This window comes from Heloderma suspectum, chromosome 17, assembly GCF_057233095.1.
Source record: "Heloderma suspectum isolate Gila_16-S chromosome 17, 16-S_ref, whole genome shotgun sequence".
NCBI classification, from domain to species: domain Eukaryota; kingdom Metazoa; phylum Chordata; class Lepidosauria; order Squamata; family Helodermatidae; genus Heloderma; species Heloderma suspectum.
In genome coordinates this window covers 8,420,716-8,436,756 of record NC_139474.1, presented here as the reverse complement: position 1 = coordinate 8,436,756, position 16,041 = coordinate 8,420,716, and the positions used below count along the sequence as shown (strand labels likewise).

Sequence of the window (16,041 nt, the reverse complement as noted above, 5' to 3'; positions counted from 1 at the left end):
GCAGGTCAAAGTGGGGATCAGCGCAGCGGCTTTCCAGCACAGCCAGCAGGGGATGGAGGGCAACTACTCTGGAGGAAGCTGGGAATCTCCGAAGCTGGGGCGGGGGAAGAACCGGGGCCCTTCCAGATGTTGCTAGACTACAACTCCCATCAGCCCCAGACAGCCCAGCCAATGGTCAGGGATAATGGAGGCTGCAGTTCCCCCATCCATGTTTTAAGCAAAGCCACGGCGTGGCACGAGGACGGACCCTTTTCCCCTTTAAGTGCCTGGCCCATAACTGTCCGCTTAGAAAGGTTTGTCGGAGCGAGAGATCCTAAGAGGGAACTAAGTACGGTGTTCCCTCCCACCCCGCCGAAACCTGGAATAACCAGGTCCACATGTGAAGCGACGGACACTTGTACCGATCCAGCATCGGTGGCTCTTTACGTTGCTACGTTAAAATATTTCAGAAGAGAAACATGTTGGTTTGCTCAACGTTTCCCATGCGGTCGCACTTAGACGAGAGGCCGGCATGTTCTGCCAGCCAAATCGAACGGGTCGGGGTTTGTCGGACTGTACCGCACCGGGTTCTGGCATGCTTGCGTGCGCGCGGGTGGCCTATTTTTCTGCTTCTCTCGTGGAGAAAAAGCTCCTTGCCTATAAAAAAACACTGCCAACCCAGCAAGGTAGGGAAAAACTAGCTTGAACCTTTCCTTGCGGCGTATTTTTTTTACATACAGGCAGGGGGCGCCCTAAGGGAAGAGCCAATTTGGTGTAGTGGTTAGAGCGCTGGACTGGGACTCGGGACATCCTGGTTCTAGTCCCCATTGGGCCACAAAGCTCACTGGGTGACTTTGGGCCAGTCACTGATTCTCAGCCTAGCCTACCTCGCTGGGTTGTTGTGAGGATAAAAAGCAGAGGAGGGGGACCACGTATGCTGCCTTGGGCTCCTTGGAGGAAAAAAGCCAGGATAGAAATGTAACAAACAAATAAATAAATAGGGGAAGCAGCCAGTCGCCCATCTACAGCGGCACGCTATAGAAAAGGTTCACCCATGGGAGCTGGTGACGATTCAGTCTGTTGGCTGGCTGAGAATTTTGTTGTTCTTTCGGTTTGGATTTTGGCGCTTCCCTTCCACGCTCCTGGCCTCCAAACCTCTTAACTTTGGCGGAAGTGGCTAGAATGAGACGGAACGCTTCATCTGCTTGTCCCGGTTGCTCTGTGGGGTCAATTCAAATTGGAACGCGCCCCCCCGGCCTGAACAAACAGGGCAACGGCTGGCTGCAGAAAGCCAGGGCAAAAGCAAATTCAAGGCAAGGGGCTTCCTTCTTTCTCCATGGGGAGAGACGCGGTATCGTTTGAAAACAAGCGCGAGGACCCCCGTACCCTCCGCCCACCTCTATATATTTTGTACTTAAGAGTTATGCAAGGTTTGGGTTTTCCCCAGACAGTTTTGTTTCTGTATGTATACATGACAAACATCAGGAGAGGTGGGAGTGCTGGAGGCGGGATAACAGAAGCGGGGGACTAAGTAAGGAAAAGAACGGCATTGTTTAGAAACCGCCTGCCCCCTCCCTTCCCACGGTGATGGGGAGGGAGTGTGGCCTAGCAGTTACAGTAGTTGCTCTTCATGCAGAGGATCCTAGGTTTGCGGTTCAGCATCGGCGCCTAAGACATCCAGGCCACTGTGACTCAGGACGCTGGGGAGATGCTGCTGATTGGAATGGACAGTGCTTGGCAAGGGGGACCGGTGGCCTGCTTTCAAAGGTACAGCCTTTCTCCACCTGGTGTCCTCCAGCTGTTTTGGACTTCGACTCCCATCAGCTCCTGCCAGCATGGGCATTGTTGTCCAAAGCATCTGGAGGGCCCCAGGCTGTGCCAGGCAGGGAGCGGTAACTGCCTGTGGCGGCAGACGCTGGAGGGGGGACAGCAGGGCAGCCCCAAGGCCGTCCCCCCTCCCCGCCAGTCATTCTCACCTGTTGGAGGGTAGAGAGGAGTGTGCCCCATGCGAAGCTGGCTCTAGGGCTCGGAGGGCCCTTGGGCAAGGTACCCCCGATGGGCCCCCTTCCGAGGGAGCCCGCCTTCTCCCCGCCATTGTCACCAGCTGCTCCTCTCTCCCACCATTGGTCCCATTTGCGTGCTTGACAGGCAGAGAGCCAGGGTGCAAGCCGGCCGCGGCATCTCCCGCTCCTTCTTCCCAGCACCTCTGTTGTCCCGGTCCAAGCGGACAAGCAGGCTGCAACGGTTAAGAGGAGAAGCAAGTCCAGGGGGCTCTCGCTGGTGGGCCCCTGCTGGAGGTGGGTCCTTGGCAGGTGCCCGACCATGCCAGTCCTCGACGCCGGCCCTGTCCGGGGCCCTTGAATGAGCCTGCTCCCTCGGCTGCAGCGGAGGGAACTGCTACCTTGGTAACTGCCCATCCGGTTGGCTTGTGTGTGAGGAATGGGGAGAGGGCGCCATCTTGTACTTCACCTGAGGCATCAACATGTCTCGGTCTGGCCTTGCTACTCTGCCTCCGCCATACACAGGCCAAGGGGGTTGGGGGTGGAACCCACACCTTAGAAACAAATGAGGGCTAGAAACTTTTTTTGAAAACGTCGCTGGCCAAGGCTTGCCCGCAGCGATTCATTGACGACAACGAAGACAAGAAAGTTGCACTTATCCAGCGCACCGGTCCTTATGGGAAGGTCATTCCATTTAAACACTCGTTGTCCCCCCGGCCCCGAATCACCCCCCCCCCCGAAAGCAATCACGTTTTGCACAGTTGCTTTCCTTCCACCCCATCTTTCTAAATCAATAGCTTGGTCTATTTTTTTTTTTTGGTAGCTACTCCTGTAAAACGTGAACTCCGAGGTATACTATCAAAAACACCCACCATGACCTTGTGACTGTGTTGGAACCTTGTCCGTGTCTCTCGTGAAATGGTGTTTTGCATCAATATGAGGTGTGTTTTTTATATTAATATTATATTATATTATATATATATAAGCACTAAGTTTTGTAAAACAGGTTATGTCAAAATAAATCCTTTAAAATTATGCTATTTTAAAATGCAGCCGCAGAGGGTCCAAGTTTTTCTGTTCGTTTTAAAAACCTCTATTGCATTTCAGCCATCCCATGTTGCCATGCAGGACTCACCGCAATTTAGGACAACGTGGCGCCCTCCCAATGTGTTGGGACTACATCTCCCATTGTTCCCAGCTAGTGTGGGCATTGGTCCATTCGTCCAACAGGCAATGCCAGTTCCTGATTTTGGGGGGCTTTTGGGCAAGACACCCCCAGAGTCGACCTTCCCACTGCCGTTGTCACCAGCTGTTCCTCCTCTTCCTCCTGGCTACCGCTTGCTTGCCTGACAGGCAGAGAGCCAGTGGGCAAGCGGGTGGACATCTCCGCTCCTCCTTCATCGCTGTTGTCCGAGCCAGATCAAGAACCAGGCGAACAAGCAGGTTGCAATGGGGAAGAGAAGGAGCAACTCCAGGGGGCTCTTGTCGGTGGGCCCCTGCTGGGGCGTGGGCCCTTGGCAGGTGCCCAACCATGCCGACCCTTGACAACACATCTAGAAATCTCCAGGTTGGAGAACAGCTCATTCAGGAGTAGGCATGTGCTGACCTCAGACTTCAGAATCGAGTCCCACCTCTGGGAGATATGACATGTCCAAGGGGAAAGATGCCATACCATATAGCTCGATGGGACAGCACATGCTTTAGAATGCAGAAACTCCCTGACATCTCCAGGAGCTCAGGAGAGAAGATCAGGGAAACATCCCTGTCAAGAGATCTCATAGAACTATTTCAGATCAGACTAGACAGTACTGGCCCTGATGGACCAACAGTCTGACTTTTTGTAGGTTCAAGTACTCATCACTCACAGAACTGTCAAGTTGAAAGGGTCCGTAGAGCTCATCTAGTCCAGCCTTTCCCTATTGAGCCACTGGTTCCTTGGACTTCTAACAGTCTTCTGACAGAGTCCCTCACCAAAGCCTCCTGAGCGTGCTTCGCAGTCATGGGATAAGAGGAGAGGTCCTCTTACAGATCAGTAACTGGTTAAAGAACAGAAGGCAGAGAGTAGGAATAAATAAGTCAGTTCTCGCCAGGAGGGACGGAAATGGTGGGATCCCCCAAGGATCTGTATCGGGACCAGTGCTTTTAAATTTGTACATAAATGTTCTGGAATTATGGAGTTAGCAGTAAAGTGGCCACATTTTCTGAAGGTCCCAAGCCATGGTCTGAAGGCACACGAGGCCGCCTCCGTGCCGAAGCTAAGCAGGTCTGGTCAGTGCTTGGAGGGGAGACCATCTGGGAACCCCATGTAGACCCCTTGAGTTCCACAATGGAAGAAAGGTGGGATGCAAGTGTAATAAGTAAATAAGACACCAAATTATTTTGGGTGCTTAAAATAAAAAAAGGGATTGCCAGGGGTTCCACAAGGATCTCTCCGAACTGGAGGGACGGGCATTAAAATAGCAAACGCAGTTCAATTCAAGCAAGTGTAAAGTGAAGCACATGGGGGCAAAAAATAAAATAAAAACCTTGATGTATGTGTTGATGGGGTTTGAGATGCTGGTGGCTGACCAAGAAAGGGGTCTTGGATGAAAATGTCGACCCCGCGTGCAGCTGCTGGCATAATTAGGAATCAAAAATAAAACCACCAACATCATTATGTCATTATACAAATCTATAGCATGACCATACTTGGAATAGTGTGAACACTTCTGGACACCACACCTAAAAAAGGTTATTGTAGAGCAGGAAAAGCTGCAGAAAAGAGCAAACAACATGATCAAGACGCTGGAGCATCTCCCCTATGAGAAAATGTTACATTTGGGGCCTTTTAACTTTTGAGAAAAGGTAAGGACAGGCACAATAAAGGTGTATAAATTTCTGCAAGGCGTGGAGAAAGTGGATCGCAAAAACATCTCATAATACTAGAACCTGGAATCATCCAACGAAGCTGAATGGAAATACAGGACAGATAAAAGAGGTTCGCAGCAGTTAAAACAGCGGCATTTGCTTTGACAAGGTGTAGTGATGGCCACCAACTTGGGACTTTAAAAGGGGATTAGACAAATTCATGGAGGATCAGGCGATCGAGGGCTACTGGTCCTGATGGCCCTATGCTTCTTCCAGTGCCAGAGGCAGCGTGCCTCCAAGTACCACTTGCTGCAGAACATGAGCGGCAGGGCACTATTGAACTCGTGTCTTGCTTGGGGGCTTCCTATCGGGGCGGCCACTTTGCAAACAGAAAGATGAACTAGACAGGCCTTAGGTCTCATCCAGCAGGGCTCTTAGGACTTTTCTGTGGCTGCCCCTAAGTTGTTGAACTCTGCCAGGGGAGGTCCTCCTTGGACTTTCACTACTTGGTTGGTTGAAGGTGTGGGGTATGTGTGCATGTCCATGCTGGCAACATGCACCCCCCTTCCCCCCCAAGTTCAGGAGCCACATAATGAGGAAATGTGCATGGTGGCCCTTTGACACGGCCAAGTACACAGGCGGGTTGATGAGCAGTTGCATAGGTAAGAGGGTGGAGTAGCCCGCCCCCCTTAAGCTGGTCTTGTGAACCTAACTCTTGCCTCCTTTCAAATTGTTTACCACTAGAAAGGAAGATCGATACTGTAAGCTGCCATGTGTGTGTTGAGGCAGGATACACATTTTAATAAAGCTTTGTTGTGGGCATCTAACAGGAGCAACAAGCCACAAGGGTCACTCATTTCTGTTGATAAGCCAATCGCAACTTTGCAATTAACGCCGAGAGAACAGGTTATCCAGAAGCAAGGGGGTGTTGTGAAGCTTAGGGGGCAGCTTCTGGGCCCCCTGAAAATTCAGCATGTTGGCATCTGTTATATTTACACTGCAAATATAATCGGTGGTGGTGGTGGGGAATGGCCCATGTGAGGTTGGCTCATTAGGGATGGCGGAGAATTCCGCCCCTGACTCCAATGAGGCTGGATTATAAAGAGTCCGCCCCCACCCCAGAGTCCATGGCGGGACGGAGGGCTGACCTCCGCCTCCCCGCGGAATCCTCCAGCTCCAGATTGCCAGCGATACGGCCGCCATGCCGTATTGCTGGCTGATGGGGGCTGACTGCGGACGCAAATGGCGTCAAGAACGCCATTTGTGTCCGCAGTCAGTCCCCGTCAGCCAGCGATACGGCATGGCGGCCTATCACTGGCAATCCGGAGCTGGCTGGTGAGGATTCTCTGGGGAGGAACGGATCGCCTCCCCCCGCCCCCCCGCACTGGCAGGTAGGGGATTTGTACATCCCTACCTCCGCTGAAGGAAGAAGACTGAAACAGGCTTTGGGGGATGCTGAATTGCCCTGGCTCCAAAATCCCCTCTTCCCATTTTCCGGGCAGCAAAAACTCAGGAAAATAAAGCACTGGAGCTTGTACTTTGTGCTCTTTTATTAATAATACCACATCAAGTTGCATTTTTAAATTTCTCTTTTACGTCTGTCGGGTCTCTTCTGTTCCTTTGGCGCGACCGCACTTTAACGCTGCACGCACAGTACACACGAACGCACACAAACGCAAGAGCTTCATTAGCAGTTTTTATCGGTTTTCTCCGTCTACATACATTTTTCTCTCTTTATTATTTTCTTTAAAACGCCTGCAGGGCACAAAGAGGTCGGTTCACGGTATTCAAACACAGCAGTAACAGAACAGATGCAAGAGTTGAGCCAAAGGCTTCCGGCGCAGAGAAGAAGTCCTTGAGAGGGGGAGTTTGGGTGCGTGTGTGTTTGTGTGGGGGGAAGAGGAGTCAAGACAAGACAGTGCAAGCTGCCCCCTCAGGGTGTGGCAAGGTGGTGGTGCAGAAGCACGGAACAGACACTCACGCGCCTCTCACTAAGGCCTGCTTTTCTTATTTCAAGTTAAACACACACACACAGGCTCAAGTTACGCGGGTCTAAAAAACAAACAAAAACCCAATGAAGCCGTTTTGTTGGACTGACTCCTACTCCTTCCTCACCTCAACAGACCTGCGTGGCCTTGCAACAGCGGGTGCCAGCCGTTCCCGGTGGGAGCTTTGCACCACGCAAGGCTCCGAGTGTGAAAGATGATGGGGGGCGGGCAGGTGTCTCACAAGTCTGCATTTACTCGTGCAAAAGATTTTGGCCTGGTGCTCTGGGCAGATCTTTTTTTCAACACGTGCACAGACCACCCTGCCTATTAAGTTGCAACGTGAGAATCAGCCCCCCAAACATCACTTAACAAGTGATTTGGGGGGTGGGGGAGAAGCCCAACTCCGTGAAGTCCCATGGGGCTGAGCACAGGACAGTCTCTCTTCTTTGGACCCATGGGGAGACTTACATACGTCCCTTCCTTCACTGTCTCCTGCTTTGAGACACATTCAACGTAATGGGAGAGAAGGTTGGACCCTTTCCATTTTAGCTGCCAATTTGACTCTTGAACTCCCCTCTGCTCAGCCTCAACAGATGGGGCTCCCCTTGGTCAAGCTGAATCCCAAATCAGTTCTCTAGCCCTAAAGTCCCCCTCTTTCATCAAGAAACCGCCCTCCTCCAAACAAGTTACCTACGGCTTCTGGGATACGGTTTTAACTCAGCACAGCCAGCATGTGCTGGGAATCTGTCTGCAGGCAAAGATGGCGGTGGCGCCCGTAGGTGAGGAACCATTGCCAAATCATGACAATTTGTTTTAAAACAGGTTTCCTTCAGGGAAAAAATAAAACCTTTTTTTTTTTAAAAAGCAGTGATGTTTCTTTGATGCAGTCCTCCACTCCCAAGCATCTTTCTAAAAGCTGCGAACAACACGCTACAGAGACTCCGAGATCACAACGGTTGTCTGGCAATTGCCACTGCCGTGGTGGGAGACTGTGGTACCCTGGTGGCCAGGAGGGGGGTGGGACTAGGGGGGCAGACAAAAGTTGAGGGTGCGTGTACGTGCGCGCGCTCGGAACATCTCCCCCCACCACTCTGACGACTACAATTACGGCGAGTGAGGGAATCACATGCCCCACTCTCGGCTCTCCCCACAGCTTGAGGTTTTGTCTTTATAGCAACGTGTACAGCAGTTACAGACATTTCCATTTCAGAGTAAGAAAAAGTATCCCCTTATTAACCTTGGCGTGAGGGTGGGGACAGGATTGGGGCATGGAAGAATTAGTGTGTGTGTGTGTGTGTGTGGGGTTGAGAGCAAGGAAGGCAGAAGATGAACCAGACCAAAGAGCGAAACTGACGTCATTAAGGGAGATGGCGTGGAGAATCCCCCCTTTCCATCAGTGGGGTACACTGGGGTGGGGTGGGAGCTGGCCAGGGTTTCTCCATGCTTCCTTAACCATGCCTTCTTGAGACAGGACAGTTAGTCCACAGCAGAAAGATAGATACGCCCGGTGAGACAGACACTTTCTACCTTAGTGGAACAATGACAACACTGCAGTGGATGCAAAAATCCTGTCACTGTACAGGGTGGTCGCAGTAGCGGAGGCAGCAGCGGGACACCAGGAGGAGGAGGAGAAGAAAGAAACAGACTACTTCCACCTTGCGGCTATTTCAGCCTACCAGACTGGCTTAGAAACCCACAACACGATCCGCTGAGCAGAAAGCTCAACCAGAAAAGGGCACACGCCTTCCATCGATCGCTAGGCATTCCAAGATGCCCAAGAGGATTTGAGAGACAGAGGAATGCCTCCCCCGTCCCCACTTTTAAACTTCTGACACCAGTCCATGTTTAGTCCAGTGCATTCTGAGCCCAGTGTTTAGGCTTAAGGGGGGGGGGGGAGACACACTTAAAAATAAAAATAATCAGTAAGCTTGGAATGCAGACATCAAGCTGACTTTGCATGTTCCTTCATAGGTACAGGTAGCAATGGTTATAACTATGACACAAGGGGTATGTTTTTGTTTCGTTTCCGTTTAGTTAACAGCTGGGCCCTAGCTCCCTGCAAGGTTATTCTGGCTTTTTCTTCACAACTCCAGGAAGTTTTGCTTGGATCCTGTGGAAGGAAGAGAGGAGAGACGGGATTAAGTGCTGAGTGCCAATGTCTGAACTGGTAAACCCTCCTGTTGGGCCAAGAGTCCCACGTCGCACTTCTCAATATGGGTCAGCACTACGGCTTGAAGGCCCACGAGGCAGGCACTTTGCTGGGTCCGGCCAGTGCCTGGGAACCCCCGGCACACTGCCTTGAGGAGCGGGATGTACACCAAATGTGCTCAGAAGTAGCGCTTGGGAAACGACCAGCTCTCCAAAAGTGGGCGGAAAACAGATCCTGCTGATGGCTTTTGTTCTGCACAACTGCTTTGTTCACTTGCTTCAGAGTTGAGAGAACAGACCTCTGGAAGAGTTCTGGGTCCAGTTGGCTGAGTGCACCCAAGCGTGAGCCGATAAGAAAATACATCGGGCAACATATGCCCTGGAACAGCAACACGGTTGGAAGCCAGGAGAACAGGAACAGCTGTGCAGAGCTCTCAAAAAGCCCCAGCTTTTGCATCGTTGTTAGGAGTGGCTTCATGAGGACTAGAAGCCTTTTTTCCTTCAGGGGTGGAAAAAGGGTTCTCAGGAATTCCTTGCTCGGCCATCGCTGAGAGGCAGTGTTCAATTACACCCCTGCAGCCTGTTTTGTGTACAGCGGCTTCTCGCTCTACACTGTCAAAAGCCTTCTCCCTCACCCATGTTGTGAAAGGGGAACATTTCTAACAGCAAGGGGACCAAGGAGGGGAAGGTCAAGGTGAGGCTATTTTCCTCTACCCTGCTTCACTCAGAAGAAATTTTACACTTAGGTCCAACCCATAACCAGGGGCCTACAGGTTTTGGCTGGCTTTGTTCACAAGCCAAAATTTGCAGCCTCAAGTTTCCTCCTTATCCTGATGGAGACACATGCATCCATCCAACAGAACTCCAGTGTCATCCAATGTGCTCAGAGTGCCACCACAGAGCAGCCCTCAAGGAAGTCCCCTCTCCTCTTTCCTGCTCCGAAGCAGGAGAGGTTGGGGAGCCTGGGTTGGGACCCTGCATGGCCACGCAGCCGCCCCCGACTCCCCAACTTTGGAGCTGTGGAGGGGATGGGGATTGCCACGCAGCTGCCGGGACCCCCCCCCACCTCTGCAGCTTTGAGGTTCAGGAGGAAGGCCACTTGCTTGTCAGGCTCGCCAGAGGGCAGTGCCACACTCGCCATGGCGAGCACAGATGCTGAAGCCCACGAACGGCTTTGAAGAGACTCACTTTGTAACGATCGACTTGATCTGATCCCGAGCGATCCCAACATAATGGTCGATCTGAGTCTGAGAACAAAAACGGCAGGAGTTAGTGGAATCGGACAGGGGGTGGTGGGGCGGGGCAACAAAGCTATGCAGGGCAATCATGCATTTGTATTATGGGTTGCCATGCGTAGCCAACCTCTTCAATGTGCACGCAGGCACAACATCTGTCCCCCCTCTTCTCCTTTGGATGTTTCTTGCCCTCCCTGCAGCTCTACAAAGATGGGGAAAGTTTGAGAGCATGGAGAAGCCGATGCAGGTCAGATCAACCCCTGCCAGCTGGCACTGCAATTCCATTATGCAAGGAGGGTCCAGCCACAGGGGGAAGCAAGCCGCCACGGCACTCCTTTGTGAGGCCACCCTAGGACTCCAGTTCACGGGAAGTGGCGCACGACAGCAATGCTTCTCTCAGAGGCCCCACGTGCCCGAGTCGCTCGATGTCTCCCAAGCCTGCAGCCTGCGTTACCCACCTTGTATTTCTCATAAACCACCGGGACGCTGAAAACCATCAGCTCCCCTGAAACGAGACGAGACAGGCCATAGGTCACAAGGTAGCTGGAGATGGGTCGCAAAGCGCAAGGGGGGCCCTTGTTCCGGCTCCACGATCTGGAGGCAGGTGTCACCATGCTTGAGACCGTGTCTGACCCACCGGGCTGGTCCTTAAGAGGAGCCCGCCAGGTGAGTTACGGAGACAGCCGCTCTTCAAGTCCATGGCAGCCTTTGAGGTCTGTAATTACACGGAGCTATGGAACTCACTGCCACAAAATGGCTGCAAGCTTAAACGCCTTTGAAAGATTAAGGTCTATCGATGGCTTTGGGCCATGAACCTCGGGGGGGGGGGGAGGAAGAGAGGCTCTAACCAACATTTCATTCCTTATACATTTATACCGCCCCATAGCCAAAGCTCTCTGGGCGGTTCACAAAAATAAAAAACCATTAAAATACATGATATAAAATAGAAAAAAACCATTTACGTTAATGACAAGACAAACAGCATGCACAACAACAACATATACCTAAAACAATTCAAAACAATCAGCCAGAGGCAATCAGAGACTCATTATACGCTGCCAGATGCCTGAGAGAAGAGGGCCGTTTTGACCTGGCGCCGAAAGGAGGACAATGTTGGTGCCAGGCATTCCACAAATGGGGAGCCACCACTGAAAAGGCCCTCTCCCTGTCCTGCTTCTGGGCCTTCTGGAAGCATTTGACTAGCTGTTGTGGGAAACGGGCTGCTGGACCAGACGGGCCTTTGGTCTGACCGGGCAGCGCTAATAAATAAGACTGCCCTTGCCAAAAGTCACTGCAGAACAGTGTCGGGCCAACCTGCTGATGCCAGAGCTCCTACAGGGACTGCGTCTTACCCAGGATGAGGAGGGTGATCCCGTTGAAGATGGCCCCGACGTAGGTCATCAGCCACATGGCGACTGCCAGCTGCAGGCAAAACAGGGTGGTATGATGGTTAGCGCGGCCCCACAAGAGGTCCCACGGTACTAGCCGCATCCAGAAGGCTGTCCTGGAGCAGCAGATGCTTGTCATGCTGTCCAAACCTCCGACAGCTAGGAGAAGTCTACCCAGCGCTTGCCCTCCCGGATGCTTCACTGAGCCTTGGAGACACAACACTGGGCTGCTCTGAGCAGCCGGGGCTCAGGGCAACGGGAATGGGCCAGCAACCCTGCTCAAAGCTGGGAGGAAGGGCAGGGGCTCACGCTCCGCGGCTGCACTGGAGCAGACACCTGATGTAAAATGCCATAAATGTTGGCAGTGCTGTACGAGTCTATACCAGGGGTGTTGAACCAATTCCGGCAGGGGGGCTGGATTCCATTTCAGAGATGCTCTCGGGGGCCGCATCCCAGCAGTGGGCAGGGCCACAGGCAAAAGGGGCGGGGCCGAAAATCCCAGCCTATTTTACGTAAAGCTCTTACTGCCCGGAACTAAACCTTCGGAGAGGCGTTTCAACTTTTGAGAATGGGGAAAAAGCTGCACAAAAGCTAGAGAAGTGCAGGACACAGAATAATGGGCTCAAGGGACAGGAAGCCAGACTCCGGCTGAACATCAGGAAAAACTTCCTAAGCATTACAGCAATACAGCAATGAAGCCAATGACCCAGGGAGGTGGCGGGCTCTCCCACACTGGAGGCATTCAAGATGAGGCTGGACAGCCACCTGTCAGGGATGCTTTCACTGGATTCCTGCACTGAGCAGGGGGCTGAACTGGATGGTCTTATAGGCCCCTTCCAACCCTATGATTCTATGAGAACCACCAAACGACTGGCAGCTGGGGGGGAAAGGGTGTGGCCACCTGGGCCCCCATGGAGGGCCGCATTGTGACCCTTGGAGGGCTGGATTTGGCCACCAGGTCTGAGGTTCTGCACCCCTGGTGTAAGCTCTTTGGAATAGGGGGCTCTCATTCTGTAAAATGCCAGGTATGTTGGCCGCGCCGCAGGAATCTACATGGTCTCGCTAGAGGGGCTGATAGGAATGGGAGTCAAATTTGAAAACAAAGGACTGCAGTCAAAACTGAGTCCGCATGGTCATATTTTTCACCAGTGGTACTGATTTGGATGAGACTCAAGGAGTGGGCTGCCTTTGCGGAAGGAACGCTTCTATTTGTGCAGGGATGGGCATTTTTTTTTTTATCATCGCCACAGCACACAAGCCTTAAGGTAAAAGCACGTTCTAGGGCTGGAATATCCGTCCAGCAGAGATGCTCACTCTCCCCTTCCCAACCAGCTTGCCATCCCTGCCACTGCTGAGAGGTCCATCCCTGCCACTGCTGAGAGGTCCATCCCTGCCACTGCTGAGAGGTCCATCCCTGCCACTGCTGAGAGGTCCATCCCTGCCACTGCTGAGAGGTCCATCCCTGCCACTGCTGAGAGGTCCATCCCTGCCACTGCTGAGAGGTCCATCCCTGCCACTGCTGAGAGGTCCATCCCTGCCACTGCTGAGAGGTCCATCCCTGCCACTGCTGAGAGGTCCATCCCTGCCACTGCTGAGAGGTCCATCCCTGCCACTGCTGAGAGGTCCATCCCTGTCACTGCTGAGAGGTCCATCCCTGACAGCAGCAGAGGAAAGGCCCTAAACCAGCTCTAAAAATTTTCCATCCGATTATTATGGTCCTTATCACCTTGCGTCAATATGTTCTAACTGCTTTGTGAGGTTGTTTATTTTGCTATTCCAGTAAGTGTGAACCCAATGTCTGGAGTCTGCCGTGGAGAAAACGGGCATTCTGTCTTCCAGTTCTGGGCAGGCTTATTCTGCATCAGCTTTTTCCATGTGGGGTGCAAAGCGCCATGCCACACAATAAGGGAACAGCCGCCGTGACTCAAATGGCAGGGAGATCTTAAAGTTGACGGGCCTGCTCCCTGTGAAGCGGTGCCCCCAATTACACTGCTGCAGGGGGGCCTCTGCCTCTTGGGGGCCCTGCTCCGAGCGTGCTCAGCACAGATTAAACCAGCCCTGACCTTCAGCGAATCCACCAAGTCATCCACCAGGAAGAGGCGCGTGATGAGTTTCAGGGCGCGGTTGATGTGCACCATAGCAGCGCTGACGTATTTGTGAAAAGCCTCAGAGGAGACCGCGACATCCACATCCAGGTAGGCTCTGGGAAGAGAAAAAAAGGGCCGGGGGAGTCACATCCAGGGCAAAACCGAGGCAGCGCTCAGCATCGACCCCCCAAGGATAAAGCTTTTGCATTGCCTGCCATCCATATTATGCAGCAGTGGTGGGGAAACTTTTCCAAGCCCTTCGTTTACATGTAACCCGTCCAGGGGCCGGATGTCAACACCAGCCATGGCCGAAGCCACTCTGCTCCCTCTTCTCCCTCTCTCAGGGATGCAGGAGGGAGGGCAGGCTGGGAAGAAAGCAATCCCTTCCTGCATCGCCACCTCACTGGGGGAAAGCAAGGCACAGAGGGGGGCTGTTGGGACACGTGAGGTGGCAGGCTGGCCTGACAGGTCTGGTGGGACGGAGGCTGCCTCCTTATAGAATCACAGAAGAGGAAGGGGCCTACAAGGCCATCAAATCCAACCCCCTGCTCAGTGCAGGAATCCAAGTCAGAGCATCTCCGACAGATGGCTGTCCAGCCTCGTCTCGAATGCCTCCAGTGTGGGAGAGCCCCCCACCTCCCTAGGGAATTGGTTCCATTGTTGTGTTGCTCTAACAGTCAGGAAGTTTCTCCTGATGTTCAGCCGGAACATCAGGATTAATATTGGCCCGACCTCCTGTGAGGTTGGGCCAATATTAATCCCCGGACTTGCGGGCTGATGCTGGCCAAGCGGGACCGGATGAGAGACTCAGATTTCTCTTTTCCCTGGAGGCAAAGAGGCTTGCCTTCCCAGTGGCAAGGCATGGGGCTTGCCCTTTCATGGTCGAAGGAGATAAATTCTTTAGAAGCAACTGTACCCTTTCTTTAAAAAAAAGACAAACAACTGCAACTCCGTATTTACACAGTACCAGCCACGATCAGCCAATATTAACATGAGAGGGTCCCTAAGAGAAGCCCTGCTGGATCTTTTCGATGAAACCCAGCAGCCTGCTTCAACAGTGGACAGCAAGAGGGGGAGGGGCCGAACCTCAGCGACAAGAGCACTCGCAGATGCTTTGCATGCGGAAGGCCACAAGTTCAATCCCCGGCACCTCCAGTTAAAAGGATGTGGCACATAGCAGGTGATGGGGAAAAGCGTTCTCAGCCTGAGATCCCAGAGAGCCATTGCTAGTCAGAGAACAGCCCTCCCCTGCTGTACACCTGTAACGTACACTTGTCTGGCATTCAGACGCATCCCCTCTCTGAAGCTGCATGCTCCTTTTAGCCCTCAGAGTGGATTGCTGCCTGTTTTACAGAAGGAGAACTGAGGACAGAAGGCCACTTGGCCCAACGGCCCCCCTCCCGGAGATCGGCCCCTGACTTGCCCTCGGTGCCGAGCCCACTCACTTGAACGGATGCCCCTCTTCGGATTTCTGCACGGCCTGGATGACCGACTTGTAGACCCGGAAGCTGATGGTGACGGAAAGGAGCGCCAGGATGAGGTACGAGACGACGCTGATGACGCTGAACGCGGCCAAGGAAAGCAGCAAGATCAGCGTTGTGCTGAAGACGAGCCCCGTCTTCTTCACATCCCGCCAGAAGATCAGGTCGTGCACTGCCGGAGAGAGGGGAACAAGCGGGGATGCGCCAGCAGTCAGTGGGGAGCGCTATGAGAAGGGAGCAACCAGGCTACACGATGCGACGGGGCAGGCCTCCAAAGAGCAATATCCAAGGCTCTTCTCCATGTTCCCCCACCATGTTCCCATGTTGAGAGGCAGTGTGTGTGTGTGTGTGTGTGTGTGTGTGTGTGTGTGGGGTCGGGACAAGGCTTCCCCACCACCCGGTCAAGGGACACCGACTGAATGCCGTTCCAAAAAAGGCCTACACGGCCCCGCCACATCAGGGATGGCTCTTCCGTAGAGCCCCCGGCCCAGAGAATAGTTAGTTGTCTATAACCTGGCTCTTTCAAAACTGTCTATCTACTCTGATTTATTGGATTTTTCCAATAAATCTCTCATTAAAATTTTGTTTATTACATTTCTATACTGCACAATAGTCGAAGCCTCTCTGGGTTCACAACAATTACATTCATTATATTTGACTGACTGCACGGGCATTTTAAAAGGAAGAAAGTGACTATTGCTAATGAGCAAGTAAAGTACTGGCCAGGATCTGGTAGCTTGTACATCCCAGTAAGGGACTCAAAACAGCAGGAAGCTTGTGAATTTGGTGCTGGCACTGTTTCACAAATGAACTGAGGCTGCAATCCTATACACACTTACCCGGGAGTAAGCCCCACTGAACTCAGTGATACTTACTTCTGAATAGACA

General features: G+C 52.7%; 1 protein-coding gene across 2 annotated transcripts in view; it reads right to left on the bottom strand.

Annotated features, from left to right (window-relative positions):
* Positions 1–6,353: 6,353 nt before the first annotated feature.
* The window catches only part of RTN3 (reticulon 3), a 50,712-nt gene continuing 41,024 nt past the window's right edge, over positions 6,354–16,041 (bottom strand). Inside the window, exons 4-9 of one of the 2 annotated variants that reach the window (XM_084823604.1) lie at positions 15,118–15,325; positions 13,649–13,787; positions 11,550–11,619; positions 10,656–10,702; positions 10,151–10,209; positions 6,354–8,924 (exon numbers count right to left, since the gene is read on the bottom strand). In XM_084823604.1, coding sequence (XP_084679730.1) covers positions 8,879–8,924; positions 10,151–10,209; positions 10,656–10,702; positions 11,550–11,619; positions 13,649–13,787; positions 15,118–15,325 — 569 coding nt within the window. In that variant the 3' untranslated portion in view covers positions 6,354–8,878. The remainder of the gene's footprint in view (positions 8,925–10,150; positions 10,210–10,655; positions 10,703–11,549; positions 11,620–13,648; positions 13,788–15,117; positions 15,326–16,041) is intronic. The other variant, XM_084823603.1, reaches the window with a different exon arrangement.